Here is a 19,053-nt window from a genome sequence, read left to right on the forward strand (position 1 = left end):
GTATGGGCCAAGTCTTACGGGACTCTTAGAACCCGTGCAAGGAAGAGCAGTCTCATTTAATGAAATTTTTTACGTCATTTTGCCATATGCTTGCATCCGATTACATTATCAGGCTATTGGACATGGAGGGAAAACAAAAGTTGAATATGTTGAATGCAATACAAAGACTTTATTTGGCATCCCATGTTCAGCGCTGGAATTGAGATCAATAATGTCATTTTACTTTATTCCTTAGTCTCATTATCATCTAGTGTTGGGTACTCTGGGCTGGGTCGAATTTGACCCTTGAGTACCAGAGTCCAATATTTTTTGGACTCGTGGAGGCCCTATTTCTGACAACCAGTAGCCATTATGTATTTTTGTGCTGGGGTGTCGTTGAACATTCATTCATTCTGTTGAAATTGCTGTAATTAAATAATGTTTTACACATAAAGATGATACCACTGAGAGTTGCCAGTGCAAAACGGACGAAAACAATGTTTTGCCCTGGTACAAGAAACACCTAGACCTGGTGACTGCTGGGTGAAGATTTTTAAAAAGATAATTAGAGGAAACCATCTGCTGAAACGCAATGGACTACTACTGAAAAAGCAGGATGAGATCTTTTGTATGCACTTCCCATTTACAGGACAGTACATACCACAGCCTTTGGGACTGGTTAGATTTAAAAAAACAATGGTACCCTGATCTGCCTGAATAGATTTGATCCTACGACCCAAGCACTGACAGTTAAATCCCACCCCTGAATTAGGACTGTCTGTATACCTCGTGTCTAAATCCCACCCCTGAATTAGGACTAGGTCTATATACCTCGTGTCTAAATCCCACCCCTGAATTAGGACTATGTCTATATACCTCGTGTCTAAATCCCACCCCAGAATTAGGACTGTCTGTATACCTCCTGTAATTATTTGAGCAACTCTTGTTACATGTCAACTTGTCACTGCAATTTGTAGGCCTTTACAATTTTTGTTTTTCTGTTTTTTGTCAAATTTTGTCAGTAGGAAAGTGTATAGTAATTAAGTTTATGATAGAGGAAACCTCAAACCATTTTCTGAAACATTTTTAAAAACAAGAAAAACGATGAAATAAAGTAAAATATTTATTTCTTAATTAAAATTAGCCAGTTAATAACATTAAGAAAATATATAATCAAACACAATATAATGGTCGAGTCGATACATTTAAAAAGCATAAATGTACGATTGTGAAAATAGAACATGAACATTCAAACCATTCAATCAAAATTAACAATGGACTACATTGTAAACATCTTTGAAAAAATACAGACCGATAATGCTGACATTCACAAGATGTATAATTTTATTTGATTTACCCCGATAAATATCTTGAAATAGATCCTCTATAATAGTACCAACAATGTACAGTGAAATCCCACTACTGCGACTTAACAATTTATTAAAATTGGTCTTTAGTGGAGTGGTCCTAATACTGAAGTGAATTGCTAACATTCAAAATGATTGTTTGGTAAATAAATACTGATTGTGAATCTTGCGTCTCCCCCTCCTTTTCGGTTGCCGGTGTTAACTGATAACGGTGTATTAACATTTACTTTGAAATGCAAGAATAATCCAGTGTCAAACCTGCTTCAGTTATTTGTGAGCTTGGACCTGTTCTTTTTCTTAATTACAACACAATAGAGATAACACCTGTCTAGACAAATGACACCCTCCTAACATTTTAGGATGTCCATTGTGCCAAAGGTAACACAGACACCTGGATTCTGTCTCGCTTAACCGATTGCAGCTAATTGTTCCATTTGTTGTACTAGTGTGGCATTTGCTTTCATAAAAAAAACCATGTTACTCTGTATAACTGTTACTTTTCAGCATTATTGTGTGCTAGTTGTACAATAAAATGACTGAGCCGTTCCAAAAATTAACTGACTTCCTAGTTCGAAAATAATACCTTTGTCTTTCGAAATGAAATAAATATGAGATTATTTCATTCCTAGATTGAGCAACACGTATACCTTCAATTACCACGTTATTTATTGTTTATCGCTCGTGTGACTTGACTAGTAAATGCTGTGGTTACATGCACTGAAAACCATTGGGTCTGACTTTACTGGTCGTAATCTGTAATAGCGGGGTGGTCTTAATACTTTGGTAGTTTTACTATAAAATAAGAAATATTTCAGTCTTTAAAATATTTTATCTTTTTAGTTGGGTGGTCTTTGAACCGGGGTGGTCGTTAGGTGGGGTTTTACTGTATAATAAACCAGAATGTAACACATGCTGAATAGACAAGTTTATTTATTTAGACACACCACTGGAGCACAATGATTTACTATTGGAAAGAAGGAAATGATTTATTTAACGACACGCCCAACACATTTTATTTACAGTTATAGGCATCGGAGATATGGTTAAGGACCACACAGATATGGAGGGAGGGAGGGAGGAAACCTGCTGCCACCACTTCATGGGCTACTCTTTACGATAAGCACAAAGGGATCTTTTATATGCACCATCCCATAGATGGGACAGAACATACCATGGCCTTTGATGTACCAGTCGTCGTGCACTGGCTGGAGCGAGAAATAGCCCAATGGGCCCACTGATGGGGATCAATCCCAAACTGACCATGCATCAAATGAGCACTTTACCACTGAGCTTCGTCTCGCCTTTACTATTGGATGTCAAACATTTGGTAATTTTGACATATAGTCTTGAAGAGGAAACTTGCTAAAAAAAATTATTAGTACCAAGGAATCTTTGATATGCACCATCCCACAGACAGTATAGGACATACCATGGCCTTTAGTAGACCAGTCGTGGTGCACTGGCTGGAATGAGAAATAGCTGAATGGGCACACCACAGGGATTGATCCTAGACCGACCATGCATCGGGCAACCGCTTTACCAATGGGCTATGTCCCAGCCCTGCCAGATGCTGAATAGTGCCATTATTGAGAAGAGGTGAAATGTTGGCCGACAAATATGACAAAAAGGAATATTAAAAAGCTGAGGTAAATATTATTAAAACCATACAAAATTCCACAACAATTAACAACCAAGAATCCAGCAAATTAAACATTTATGAAAAGTTTGTTTTATTTAACGACACCACTAAAGCACATTTGATTAATTAATCATTGGCTATTGGATGTCAAAACTGGCAATTCTCACTGTAGTCATTGGAGCAAAAGAATGAAAGAAAGAAATTTTATTTAACAACTCGTTCAACACATTTTATGTATGGTTATATGGCGTCAGACATCTTCATAAATCAAGGCTAATATTCATTCAGCCTTGATACATGTAGTCAAGATTACTGATATCCACTACTAGCGCCCTCTATTGGAAGAAAATTTGTAACCGATTATGTCCCTTACACGACATCGCTGACCAATCACAGCATCGGTAACATGTGACAATCTTGAAAGCAATATCAAAAATTAACTGCTGGACGCTGACACTGCGATCTTTGTTTACAATAACAAGGGAATCTATAAGGAGCGTTGCGATTTGTTGCAATCAGATCTCATCGCATCCAATGAAATTTAAGCATTTTGTGGCACGATTTCTTGACGACATGTATCAAGGTTGAATACGAGGAACGAATATTAGCCTTGATTTATGAAGATGGGTTAAGGACCACACATTGAGAGAGGAACCCACTGTCGCCACTTCATGGGCTACTCTTTTCGATTAGCAGCAAGGAATCTTTTATATGCACCATCCCACAGACAGGGTAGTACATACCACAGCCATTGATACACCAGTCATAATACACTGGCCGTGACGAGTGCTGTACCTCTGGGCTACGTCCCACTCTCATTTGAGGAAACCTGCTACATAAAAATGTGAATGAAAGCATGCAAATATGTACAATACGTATTTCTAAATAAAAATACTTTATAGTATTGGGGTGTAGTTAACATACATCAGGAATGTTATTAAATGGTGAGCAACAAAATATTGCTGACCATTTAATATTCTCAAGATAATTAAAAAATAAAATGAATTTTTGCAACATATTTGCACATGCTGACTATCTGGTCATGTTTAAAAGCTCGATCCTAATTGGTTAACAATAGATGGTTGCTGATGAGTTATTGTCCATATTTAAACCACTAAAATTACATCTGTCCTAAGCTTTATTAACTAGCAGACAGTCGCAGTGGTGTATTTAGTTTTCACCTATTTCTATTAATGTTACAGCTGTTTATATTTAGTGGTACTATGTTGGTACCATGGATAATGTTTAACCATACAACACTACTTACTATAAATTTTCATTTGTAATTACAGTTAAAAACCCCAACAACCCCAAAACAAGTTTGAAAGCTGACACCTAGGTGTCTCTTGGATACTTACTATAATAAGTAAACATTTGATAAGCCCTATTTCGTTGTTTGTTCATAATTCAGAATTTTCTAGTCATGTCATTTTTGCAAGTAAACTACCATAAAACTTACATACAAACAATAAATATATTAGTTAAAGCTTTGTTTATTATGCACAATATTTCATTCATACCATTTTCTTTCTAAGTAAACTACCGGTACCATAAAAAACCAACTTTCTTGCACTTTAAAACTTGCTTTCTGAAATAGCCCCATGATTGAAATCAATTCTGCAATTGATATCTGGATGGACTGAATGATCAATTTATGAAACTCTAAAGATGTTAAAGGTGTAAACATAGATGGGGGAAAGTTATATCTCAATATGCAGATGATACAATCTTTATTTTAGATGGATCACCTGAATCTCTGGACAGTACATTATGAATATTAGATATATATGTAGATGTTTCTGGCTTGAAAATAAACTAATCTAAGTCTCAAATTATATGGACAGGAAGTAAAAAAAATTCAAAAGAGGTTTTCCATCCAGCAAAATGGAAGCTACAATGGGGGAGGGAAGAACACTTGATTTTATTAGGTGTAAACTTTACGCTTAACTTGGACGAAATTATTTTGCAAAATATTGAACCAAAAATACTTGAAATGAAAAATACGATAAAAGAGTGGTTAATTGTTGTTGTAAAAACTCATTATTTCCAAAATAACACATTTATTAATTTCATTACCAAATCCATCACTGAAATTGTTAAAATAAATAAATAAAATCATTTTCAATCTTATATGGCAAAATAAACCAGATAAAATTAAACGTGCAAGATTACAAGATTGGGGGTATTAAAATGTTAGAGGTTATAATTTTACAACAGCACTGAAATTGATTTGTATAAGAAGATTATTTCTATCATATTCCAATTGGACAACTCTCTTTCAATCTGTAACAAGCTTAACAACTAAACAATTAATAATATATGGGGATAATTTTATTCAAATTAAGAAAAAGAACAAGAATTTGTTTTGGAAAGATGTATTAAATAGCTGGCTAATACTGCAACATAAACTTGGCTTTAATAATGATCATTTGTTAGTTCTAATATTTGGTATAATTATAAAATATTAATAGACAAAAAAAACCCAATATTTTATAAACACTATATTGAAAAAGACATTATTTATACAAGATTTATTAGATAACGAAGGACGATACATGAACTTTGATACCTTTAAAGCAAAATATAACATAAGGTAAATTTTTTTAGAATATACTTCTTTATTAACGGCTGTCAAATCCTTTATGTGTGATATAATAAAAACAAATAACCAAACATTCAATTTAGGCAAAAATCCAGTATTTCCATCGAAAATTAAATTCTTTCTAAAGGACCAATTGGGAAGTAAAACCTTTTACAAAATACTAAATAAATCGTCTATTGTTCTTCCATCACAAATGAAATATTCAGCGGAAGGGTGTGATTCTTACCTCTGCATTATGGGCAAAATATTATAGTTTACCATTTTGCTCTTTGAAAGACCGAACACTGTTGTGGTTTCAGTACCAGGTTTTACATAGAATTACACCAACAAATACCTTTTTACATAAAATAAAACTGATTGATTCTAGTCTGTGTAACTTTTGTTCACACGAGCCAGAAACATTGCAGCATCTATTTTATGACTGTCCTAAAGTCATTGAATTCTGGAGTATTATACAAGAATGGTCAGGGTTTCTGCCAGAGGGTAAAACGGGTATGACCAAAAAGTTAACTTTTTCACAAAATTAATTACTCTTATCATTACTGTATGATTTTCTTAACCCTAACCTTGACCCATTTTCATTCTAGGGGAGACCCCCCATACTGTGGTTGCATTCGATTTCATAGCGCCATACCCAAAAATTTCTTTCTGGCAGAAACACTGATGGTTATTACAAAAACATGATTATATCCAGTTAAATAGGAACACAGTCTTATTTGGAATTATAAATAGTAAACATATACATGTATTTGTAAATTGGTTAATTGTTAACGTAAAATATTACATATACAAATCAAAATTACAAAAGAGTACACTAAATGAAACTGTTATTAAACGACAATTGGGAACCCTGGCTAACAATTCTAGAAGGTCACAACTGAGACACTTAGTACTTTAGTTATTATATATATATAAAATATAAAAGACCACAAACCAAACTTCTCCAATAAACCCACCTGTAGACTAATAAACCCATCTAAACTGGAAATTGGCATAATAAGCAAAAAATCTTAGAGAGAATCAACAGAAAGATTCTGAACACAACCAGAACAAACCAGTGGAGGAACACGTCAGACGTGATTAAGTGGTTTAAAGCAATATCCAATAAATCCAACTATTCTTTCATATGTTTCGACATATGTGATTTTTATCCGTCCATAACAGAAAATCTCGTGAAACAAGCCCTACAGTTCGCATCCAAATTCGACGATATTTCTAGCGATGAGATGGAAATAATATTACAAGCAAGAAATTCACTGCTATTTAACAACAGCAAGGCATGGTGCAAAAGAGGCAAACAATCACGGTTTGATGTAACTATGGGTAGTTACGATGGAGCAGAAATTTGCGAAATAGTCGGGCTCTTTCTTCTTTCAGAACTACAAGCCAAATACGGCAACAATATAGGACTATATCGCAATGATGGCCTAGCTGCATTCAATGAGTCACCGAGAACCATAGAGATAATCAAAAAAGATATTTGCAGAATATTTGCAAACCATAAACTCAAGATCACCATAGTCGCCAACAAAAAATCTGTAGATTACTTAGACGTAACTCTAGATCTTGAAAAGAGCTCAGTCAAACCCTATATGAAACCAAACAACACACCTTTATACATCCACAACAAGAGCAACCACCCTCCAAATATCATCCGCAGTATACCAAAAACAATAAATAAAAGGCTTTCTGATATATCTTCGAATGAGTGCATCTTTGAAGAAGCGAAACGCCCATATAAGGAAGCCTTACTCAAAAGCGGATATAACTATAACCTCAAATACACCCCAACAGCAGAAAACAACAGACGCAGAAACAACCGCAATAGAAACATCACCTGGTACAACCCACCATATAGCTCCAACGTGAAAACCAACGTAGGTCACCAGTTCCTCAGATTACTCGATGAGTGCTTTCCCAAAAGCAACCCTCTCCACAAAATTATAAATCGAAACACCGTTAAAATTAGCTATAGCTGCATGCCTAATGTTGGGAAAATAATTTCAGCGCATAACAAAACTCTACTTCAACAACACAGAGACAAAGACGCCGTTCCCCCCAGAGAATGCAACTGTAGACGAAGAGCTGAATGTCCACTTGAGGGCAAATGCTTGCAGAAAGGAGTAATATATCAAGCTACCGTTAATACACTCGATAACAACAAGCAAGAAACATACGTTGGTTTGACCGAGAACACATTTAAGACGAGATATACTGCGCACACGAGCAGTTTTCAAAACGCAACACAGAAGAACGCAACAGCGCTAAGTCAGTACATTTGGACACTGAAGGATAGATTAACCCCATACACCATTAAGTGGAAAATTTTATCCAAAGCAAAATCATACTCTCCAGCGAGCAAAAGATGTAACCTCTGCCTGAAGGACAAACTGTTCATAATGTATAAACCTGAAACCAGCACACTAAACTCCAAGAATGAACTCGTATCAGCATGTCGACACAGACGCAAATACCTTCTGTGCGCATACCACACATCACCTATAGACCTGCATAGTGACGTAACCTCGACGTCACAGAGTCCATTACGTCATCAGCTTTCCGTTGACGGTGTAATTAAATCTACATCTGATGAGTGAGAGCAATAATTCAACTCTCTCACGAAACAAGCCTGTCATGTAGAGAAAAACATACACTTTTTGATTATTATATATATATAATTTTAAGTACGACGCCAGTTTGGAAGTATATCTATAATTTCATTTTCTCCTTTCAATCTTCTTTTTATTTCCACTTTTGTCACTGCTCTTTTTTTTATATACATGTATTAGTATATTGTTTACTATGTACTTTGTAAGGTAGTGAATTTAGGGCCTCAACCCTGACACTATCATAACATATTTCTGGGGCATTCTATTTACTGAAAAAACCCACACCCTAAAACAAAGTTTCATTGTATCTTATAGTGGAGTCCTCCTCTAATAAAATGATCTCAATGGTGTATGGCCTACACAATCTGTTTAAGCCATCAAACTACAGGCTGGTAGGTACAGGGTTCGCAGTTTGGTACCAGCTCCAACACCAGAGTGAGTTCTTATGGGCTCAATGGGTAGGTGTAAGGCCACTACACCCTCTTCTCTCTCTCTTACCAACCACTAACAAACTGTCCTGGACAGACAGCCCAGATAGCTGAGGTGTGTGTTCAGGACAGCGTGCTTGAACCTTAATTGGATATAAGCACGAAAATAAGTTGAAATGAAATGAATGATCTAATTTAAACCTGGCTTGAGATAATCGTACAATACTAATATAAGAAAATTGCAGAAATAATTTGTATCATAATTTATACAGAAACATGACCACTGTCAAGAGACAACATCCAACTCTCCATTCCATGTAAAGCAATACTTTAATCAAACCTTTATATAATTTTTTTTTAAATTAAATTAAATAACTACTGCATTACCTCCCCTTACATCTATAAAATAAAATAGGCCCGACCTCATTCATAACATTGACTTTCTTGACACTTAGTTTACATTTACCCATTAAAATAATGTGATTTGCATTTGTTAAATTTTACTTTTAAAAAACCCACACAAACATATTGATTATAACTAATTGTAAAAATAAAATTGCCCATCTTGAGCATATGAAGAGTTAATTTCCAAAATGTAATATTAACTAATTTCAAAATTTTAGAGTCAACAATGAAGACATACTTAAATTAGTACAACTCAGCGATACAATGATAGAATATCCATCAAAATGTGATTCAACAGAATTAAACAGAATCTTAAAACTGTGGTTCGTGAGACATACACTACGTCATGTCTCAGCGAAACCATGTTTTTCTCAAAATGACGTAGATGGATTTATTGAAAAGTTGGAAATGAACCCTTCATATACAACCAGAGTAACAACACGGTCACCCTTCCAACTACAAACTGCCATACTCTGGTAGCTTTCGATACTGCTGACTGCGTTCAAGTCTTTGTTGTTTTCTGGAGTGGATGGCAAAGCCGACTGCAAGGAGAATGAAGATGACAAACAGAGCCAAGAGAAGAGAAAAAGTCAGCGTAGATATTAAAACTTTCACCGTTTTCGCAGGAATCCCATTGCTCTCTTGAAGCATGAAGCCCAAAGACCATCCCACATCCGTGCCAGCCAGCTGAAAATAGAACACCATTACCGCTAGACATTATAGAACTTTAGCTTATTTTCTTTAAATGGTCTGTCCTGAGTTTGCTGCCATTGTTAGATGTTAATAATAAAATTCTGTAACAAATAAAACTATTCAAGGTATCTGATCGTCCTGCTGGTTTAAGTTGCTCAAAATGAATTTTGACTCCCAATAATTTCATACATACATACAAAAAAAAAAAATATATATATATATTAGGAAATAAGATGAACTTTGTCTAGTACAAACATTAAGATGATCAGAAACACATTCAATATACAGCCACTAATATGTTATAAAAAGTATTTAACATATATTTATAGTTATTAAAAAGTCTCAGTTAGTCGGCAACATCTTAACAATGGCAGCAAACTCGGGATATAGCACAATAATAAAGTAATTGTTACCTGCTGGATGTTGAACATTTTTGGTAATTTTGACTTGTAGTCTTCAGACAAAACTGGCTAAATTTTTCCAAGGGATCTTTTATATGCACTTTCCCACAGACAGGATAGCATGTACAACAGCTTTTTATTGACCAATCATGGGATATCAGTTGGAATGGGGCAAAAAAACCAACCCCAGAGAGGGTTCAATTATTGGACGCAAGTACCTCAGGCGAGTGCTCTACTGACTGAGCTAAATCAAGCCGTAACACGTTAAATCCCAGTTTGAGCACACAAGCTGAAGGAGGTCAGAACTGGGACCTAATTCACTAAACTCTTGTAACATTGAGAACTCGCAGTGCAATGCTAAAAGACTTGCAAAGAGGATGCTTTGTTGTCTAGCAGAGCTTTGTGAATTAGGCCCCAGGGCTCCAGTCAAATGTGCTTCACACCTAGCTTGCTCTGAATTTTTTTTACTTAAGATGTTTTTAGATTTTTTAACATTCGCTTTGCTTTATTGAGATCTTTTATACTGATTGTCTCTAACACACAGTCTCTACTCAGTTGGGTGTCCCATGTCTTCTATGACCAAATTTATCGTAGTGACATGCAAACGTGCATCATATTAAGATTTCTGAGTAAATTGAAGGAAGGAAATGTTTTATTTAACTATGCACTCAACACATTTTATTTACGGTTATAGATCGTCAGACATATGGTTAAGGACCACACGGATATTGAGAGGAAACCCGCTGTCGCCACTTCATGAGTTACTCTTTTCGATTAGCAGCAAGGGATGTTTTATATGCACCATCCCATAGACAGGGTAGTACATACCACGGCCTTTGATATGCCAGTCGTGGTGCACTGGCTGGAACGAGAAATAGCCCAATGGACCCACCGACGGGGATCGATCCCAGACCGACTGTACATTGAGCGAGCACTCTACCACTAGGCTACATCCTGCTCCCTGAGTAAAGTGAATGTTTGAACACTTAAAGAGTTGCGTTTTACAAATAATTGTCATCAACAGTTGTGTGAGCTATGGATTGTGACTCATTAGATTATGATATGCAGTGAATTAATTATTTAGCACCTTCAACCCTATCAAAATTAATTGTCGGTTCAATATTGAGCAAATATCATTGACATGTTAAGTATGTTTTTATCTTTCATAAGTGTAGAATAAGTATTAATTCAAAGTGAAACCACATTCAGTATATCTGTTGGATGGATGACTTTTAGTCTGATAAAATATGGGACTAAAACAAATATATATTATTATCCTACCTTCTGGACAAATTTCAGTGTGTGCCAATTCGTAGAATTAAACTTATATCCTTTGGTGAGCAATATATTAATAAAGGTTGCTTGGAAACAGTAATATGGCTTGGACTGATTTTGTACAGCCACCATTTGTTCCACCTGAAATGCAAAGATGCGCCTGATTAACAACAAATATAATTATTATATAAATACAGTGAAACCTCTCAAAATCAGACCCTCTGTAAACCGGAATTCCGTCAAAACCGGACGTGTTACAGAGTCCCTTTTTAAAAATCAATACTGTATTTAACCTCTCTATACCTGATCCTTCTTAAACCGGACATTTTCATTGGTACCAAGAGTGTCCGTTTTAGAGTGGTTTCATTGTGTCATAAAGAATATTCAAGATTTGTAAAACTAAACCACAAGAAATACCCCATTGCAAATGTCAATTTTATAAAATGCATTGACAATAGTAACAAAAACATGGAAGTATGAGGACAGCCTGTACATTTTGTGATTGCCTGCTACTGTGAAATCCCTTTATTTTTATAGACTTAAAATGTTTGTGACTTTGAAAAAAAAAAAACCCACACACTTAAATACCATCTTAATTTGTGAAGTGAAAAAAGTGGTATAAAAATGTGTATATGTACACATTTTTATATCTTTGTAGTGTTCTTAAATTTATTGACTGCACAGGCAGATGCAGGATTTCTAAAAAGGGGGGGGGGTCCAAATGCGATGACTCATCTCTTCTTTTACACAGCGCGCTTCTTACAGCTGAACACATTATGCTCGAATTTCCCAAAAAGGGGGGTGGGGTCCAAACCCCTGGACCCCCCTGGATCCGCTACTGCTGCACTAGTCCATGAAAATTAGACCACAGAAAAAGTGATTTTACATTAGGGTGTTAATGTGCATGTTTTGATACTCGATGTGGAATAGTACCAGTAGTTTGGGCCTCCACGAGTCCAAGATATTGGACTCGATTACTCAACACTTACACGAGTCCAAAATACTGGACTCAAGTACTCGACACTTACACGAGTCCAAAATACTGGACTCAAGTACTTGACACTTACACGAGTCCAAAATATTGGACTCAAGTACTCGACACTTACAGGAGTCCAAAATACTGGACTCAAGTACTTGACACTTACACGAGTCCAAAATACTGGACTCAAGTACTTGACACTTACACGAGTCCAAAATATTGGACTCAAGTACTCGACACTTACAGGAGTCCAAAATACTGGACTCAAGTACTTGACACTTACACGAGTCCAAAATACTGGACTCAAGTACTTGACACTTACACGAGTCCAAAATATTGGACTCAAGTATTCGACACTTACACTAATGATCAATCAGCATTAGTGATGATAATAAGACTAAGGAAACAATTAAAATAGCATTATGCATCTTAATTCAGATGCTGAACATGGATGCCAAACTATGCCATTGTATTGCATTCCACACAATCGACTTTTGTTTTCTCTCCATGTCTCATAGCCCTATAAATGTAACCGGCAGCAAGCATCTGGCAAAATGACGTAAAAAATATAATGAAACGAGAGTGCTCCTTTTTTTATTTTTTTCTGCCTTGTTGTGGAGGCCCTAATCTGCAAGTGAGTAGCTGGTAGGCCTATATTTGAGTGTACACACCTCTGCCCAGGTTTTGTCGCATAATGATGACAAAGTCTTCTGGAAGTCTTCCATACTAAACTGTCTCGTCCCATCTGTCAGGTTTAGGAAGCTCGTCACATAATAAAATGAAGAAAATGCCTTTAAAAAATAGAGAAAGAAATCAGCATCACCATAGTACGGTCACTGTAAGATGATTAGATATGTTTTACTTTCCAGGCAGTTTTCACTTAATAAAAATATACGTCTTCTACATACATACTGCTTAGGGTTTTTATCAGAACTGATCATGGGGTGGTGGCTTTATCAGAATTGATCATGGGATTGGGGGTGGTGGTGGTTTAGTGTAATTATTATATACTGCTACGGGTTGTTTTTAGAATTGATCATGGCGTGGGGTGGGGGGCTTTATCAAAACTGATCATGGGATTGGGGGGGGGGGGGGGGGGGGGTTTAGAGTGTAATTATTGTATACTGCTAAGGGTTTTTACAAAATTGATCATGGGGAGGGCTTTTTCAGAATTGATCATGGGATTGGGGGTGGAGAGGACAGTGTAATTATTATATCCTGCTAAAGGTTTTATTACAATTGATCATGGTGGGAGACAGTGTAATTATTAAATACTGCTAAGGGTTTTATCAGAATTGATCATGGAGTGGGGGGATAGAGTATAATTATTATATACTGCTAAGGGTTTTATCAGAATTGCTCATTGGGTGGGGGAAGACAGTGTAATTGTTATATACTGCTAAGGGTTTTATCAGAATTGATCATAGGGTGAGGGGACGGAGTAAAATTATTATATACTGCTAAGGGTTTTATCAGAAAATATCATGGGGTGGGGGGATAGTGTGTAATTATTATATACTGCTAAGGGTTTTATCAGAACTGATCTCAGGGGGAGGATATATAATTGTTATTATAAGCTTATGGGTCTCTCACAAATTTTCCAGTAAGCATACATCATTCAAATAAAATTTTATTTTAAGGGTTGTGAATACAATATAAAGATATTGCCTCCTGCCCCAACCCCCACCCCATGTGATCAATTCTAGATAAGCTCTAAAAATATTTGTGAACAATCAGATTTTTTAAATTTAAAAGTTTACTTTTTAGTTCACTATCATGCTAGCATACTGTTCAAGTAGTGACTAATAGGTGTTATATCAGCCCTCAAAATAAGCTGTAGTCAGTGTAACCGGTTAATAGGTTACATAGATGATATTTCATGTTTTTTGTCATATATGATTTATGTCTCATCGACTGAAGTTTGCAATCATATCTCATGAGTCGCACTTGTGCTACGAGTGTGATATGATTGCAAACTTCACGAGATGAGATATAAATCATATTTGAAAGAAAACCATGAAATTTTCTATTTATTATATAACTTTTGGCAATTTACCTTTATTTTTAAAAATGCCAGCAGCAAAATAGTTCCGGCTTTCTTACAGTGAAGATAACACTTTCTACAGTGACGATAACACATTTTAGAGTGAAATAGTGAAATTTTCACTCTAAAATGTGTTATCGTCACTGAGTGACTGATAACACCTTTATTTCACTGATATTTTAAGATATTTCACTAAATGTTATATAATAAATGGTGTTTCTCAGTTGTAACTGATTAGGTCACTTCTTCGGTTTTTAAAATTTAACAAGAATGTAAAATAGGTTGCCAATTAGAATTGACTAAACACCAGACAGATTTTGGATTTATGGTCAATAAAATTCAGCGCCCACTTAATTTCCATGAGATGAAATTCTGCAAGATGTTAATGCAATTAAAATGGAATGAATGAATGAATGAATGAAAGAAAGAAAAAAATGTTTTATTAAATGACGCACTCAACACATTTTATTTACGGTTATATGGCGTCAGACATATGGTTAAGGACCACATAGACTTGAGAGGAAACCCGCTGTCGCCACTACATGGGCTACTCTTTCCGATTAGCAGAAAGGGATCTTTTATTTGCGCTTCCCACAAGCAGGATAGCACAAACCATGGCCTTTGTTGAACCAGTTATGGGTCACTGGTTGGTGCAAGTGGTTTACACCTACCCATTGAGCCTTGCGGAGCACTCACTAAGGGTTTGGAGTCGGTATCTGAATTAAAAATCCCATGCCTCAACTGGGACCCGAACCCAGTACCTACCAGCCTGTAGACCGAAGGCCTACCACGACGCCACCGAGGCCGGTAAAAATGAATGAATGAATGAATGAATGAATGTTTAACAACACCCCAGCACAGAAATACATATTGGCCATTTGGTGTCACAAAAAGTATTAAAATGGGTGTCTGTAAGAATTTGTTTTAATTTTTTTTTATTATTCACCTTTCCCTATTACAAAAAAGCCTGTCCTCTAACCAGGGTGGAAAGAATTTTTAGAATCATAAGAAATATATTTTTATTTTGTGTGGGTATAGGTCTGCCCCATGAGAGAAAAAAAAAAAAAAATACACATTGCAATTTGCATTACAAAAACTTGATTTCGAAAGAAATATCGGTTCTGGGAAAACACCAAGACTTTACCGACATGAGACCCGACATATTGTTCATGATTTATTTTGAAGGCTGTTTAATATATGACAGAAAAGAAAATGGTGACAGTAACAACAATAAACACTCTGCTATACAAGGTCATAAAAACAAGCAGCCCGAAATGTTCTGTGAGCTGAATAATTCAAAGTAAACTGAACTCACGTAAAAGTTGCCATTTACTGGTGGCTGAAACTGGTCATTAAATGAACAACTGGGAAATCGGCACTTTTTGAAGTTGAACAGATTCTTTCGAACGAGAGCTTGACATTTTGTAGCATTGCTCTCTCCTTTAAATACATACGAAACATTCTGAAATACAAAAAACAATCTGAATAACTGTCAAACTTGAGAAGACAAACTGGATAAAATATCAGTAATTAATTTTTTTGCTTTACACGATTTAATATAAACATACTGGTATTAAAAACAAACATATTTGCTGAATGTGCCTAGTTAAATTGCCACTATTTCATGAAACGTTTTTGATTATCTGATTCACAAATGTATCAAATTCAGTCGCAAAGGGTGACGAAAAACAATCTCACCCTGTCCATTACCAAATGAGCCATTTGCTAATTTTCATACTATGTGGTTACAACTTTTAGTAATTGGCTAATACAATGTTCTTCAAATTAGCCACTTTTCAATAATGCAGAGAATATTATAGAAACTTTTAAACAAACAGAAGGAAATATTAAATCTGAATAAATCCAGAAAGCTTTCTTATCAGCCTTTATTTTACGTATTTATAAAAAAAAAAATTGAAGTGAAAATATTTTGAGTACAAGTTATAAATTTGTACGGTCCCCTCAACATGGTTTTTCTAAAAAATTAATCCAGTAGTCAGGTTAACAACACCTCAGCACATTTTAAAAAACCATCTAATCGATATTTAATATAGGGTTATTTTTACCTTTGGTCTGTACTGAGAATAAGAGGAAACCTGCTGACACAAAAGAGGCTACCAAGTACTCATGTTAAAGGGACATACCCTAGTTTAAACCCGTGAAAATTAACACTAAGTTTAGTTAAATCTACAAACCTGTAACACATTTGGATAAAGTTACAATTGAGTGAAACATGAGTTTGTGACTTTGAAATGGTGAAGTACCCTCTAAAATAGACTAAAACTCGACTCCATAGCTGTTACTTCTCAGACGCATATGCGTTTTTAAATATATGAGAAATGCATTTTGTTGTATTGAAAACATCAGGAAGACCAAAAAACACTTCGAATGTACGGAAATTAATAATCTAAGCCATATAGTCTAAGTAAAGTATGATTTAAGTTATCAAAAACGGCCATAATAGTAAAAAATATGCGTTAGTGTTTAAAAACTAGGGTATGTCCCTTTAATAAAATACACACACAGACAGGAAATTACATAGCATCACCTTTGACATACCAGTTGTGGGGCACTGACTAGGATATGAAAAACACTAAATTCCATTGACACACTCAACACACACACATACATGTACACATAGACAGGACATCACATAGCATCATCTCACCTCAATAGACAGGAAATTACATAACATGACCTTTGACATACCAGTTATGAGGCACTGATTAGGATATGAAAAACCATCAATTACATTGACACACTCAACACACAAACATAGACATAGACAGGACATCACATAGCATCACCTTCACCAGTTGTGGGGCACCGATTAGGATATGAAAAACCCTAAATTCCATTGGCACACTCAACACACACACAAATAGACAGGAAATTACATAGCATCACCTTTGATGTACCAGTAGTGAGACACTGATGAAAAACCCTAAATTCCATTGGCACACTCAACACACACACAAATAGACAGGAAATTACATAGCATCACCTTTGATGTACCAGTAGTGAGACACTGATGAAAACCCCTAAATTCCATTGGCACACTCAACACACACACAAATAGACAGGAAATTACATAGCATCACCTTTGATGTACCAGTAGTGAGACACTGATGAAAACCCCTAAATTCCATTGGCACACTCAACACACACACAAATAGACAGGAAATTACATAGCATCACCTTTGATGTACCAGTAGTGAGACACTGATGAAAACCCCTAAATTCCATTGGCACACTCAACACACACACAAATAGACAGGAAATTACATAGCATCACCTTTGATGTACCAGTAGTGAGACACTGATGAAAAACCCTAAATTCCATTGGCACACTCAACACACACACAAATAGACAGGAAATTACATAGCATCACCTTTGATGTACCAGTAGTGAGACACTGATGAAAAACCCTAAATTCCATTGGCACACTCAACACACACACAAATAGACAGGAAATTACATAGCATCACCTTTGATGTACCAGTAGTGAGACACTGATGAAAAACCCTAAATTCCATTGGCACACTCAACACACACACAAATAGACAGGAAATTACATAGCATCACCTTTGATGTACCAGTAGTGAGACACTGATGAAAAACCCTAAATTCCATTGGCACACTCAACAAACACACAAATAGACAGGAAATTACATAGCATCACCTTTGATGTGCCAGTAGTGAGACACTGATGAAAAACCCTAAATTCCATTGGCACACTCAACACACACACAAATAGACAGGAAATTACATAGCATCACCTTTGATGTACCAGTAGTGAGACACTGATGAAAAACCCTAAATTCCATTGGCACACTCAACACACACACAAATAGACAGGAAATTACATAGCATCACCTTTGATGTACCAGTAGTGAGACACTGATGAAAAACCCTAAATTCCATTGGCACACTCAACACACACACAAATAGACAGGAAATTACATAGCATCACCTTTGATGTACCAGTAGTGAGACACTGATGAAAAACCCTAAATTCCATTGGCACACTCAACACACACACAAATAGACAGGAAATTACATAGCATCACCTTTGATGTACCAGTAGTGAGACACTGATGAAAAACCCTAAATTCCATTGGCACACTCAACACACACACAAACAGACAGGAAATTACATAGCATCACCTTTGATGTACCAGTAGTGAGACACCGATGAAAAACCCTAAATTCCATTGGCACACTCAACATACACACACAAATAGACAGGAAATTACATAGCATCACCTTTGATGTACCAGTAGTGAGACACTGATGAAAAACACTAAATTCGATTGGTACACTCAACACACACACAAATAGACAGGAAATTACATAGCATCACCTTTGATGTACCAGTAGTGAGACACTGATGAAAAACCCTAAATTCCATTGGCACACTCAACAAACACACACAAATAGACAGGAAATTACATAGCATCACCTTTGATGTACCAGTAGTGAGACACTGATGAAAAACCCTAAATTCCATTGGCACACTCAACACACACACAAATAGACAGGAAATTACATAGCATCACCTTTGATGTACCAGTAGTGAGACACTGATGAAAAACCCTAAATTTCATTGGCACACTCAACACACACACTAA

General features: G+C 35.9%; 1 protein-coding gene across 2 annotated transcripts in view; it reads right to left on the bottom strand.

Moving 5' to 3' along the window:
* Positions 1-8,156: 8,156 nt before the first annotated feature.
* LOC121384607 (ectonucleoside triphosphate diphosphohydrolase 2-like) overlaps positions 8,157-19,053 on the bottom strand; it is a 43,927-nt gene continuing 33,030 nt past the window's right edge. For both annotated transcript variants that reach the window (XM_041515068.1, XM_041515069.1), the window contains exons 9-12: positions 15,737-15,883; positions 13,049-13,168; positions 11,405-11,539; positions 8,157-9,716 (exon numbers count right to left, since the gene is read on the bottom strand). In XM_041515068.1, coding sequence (XP_041371002.1) covers positions 9,486-9,716; positions 11,405-11,539; positions 13,049-13,168; positions 15,737-15,883 — 633 coding nt within the window. In that variant the 3' untranslated portion in view covers positions 8,157-9,485. The remainder of the gene's footprint in view (positions 9,717-11,404; positions 11,540-13,048; positions 13,169-15,736; positions 15,884-19,053) is intronic.

The sequence above is a fragment of the Gigantopelta aegis genome, chromosome 10, assembly GCF_016097555.1.
Source record: "Gigantopelta aegis isolate Gae_Host chromosome 10, Gae_host_genome, whole genome shotgun sequence".
NCBI classification, from domain to species: domain Eukaryota; kingdom Metazoa; phylum Mollusca; class Gastropoda; order Neomphalida; family Peltospiridae; genus Gigantopelta; species Gigantopelta aegis.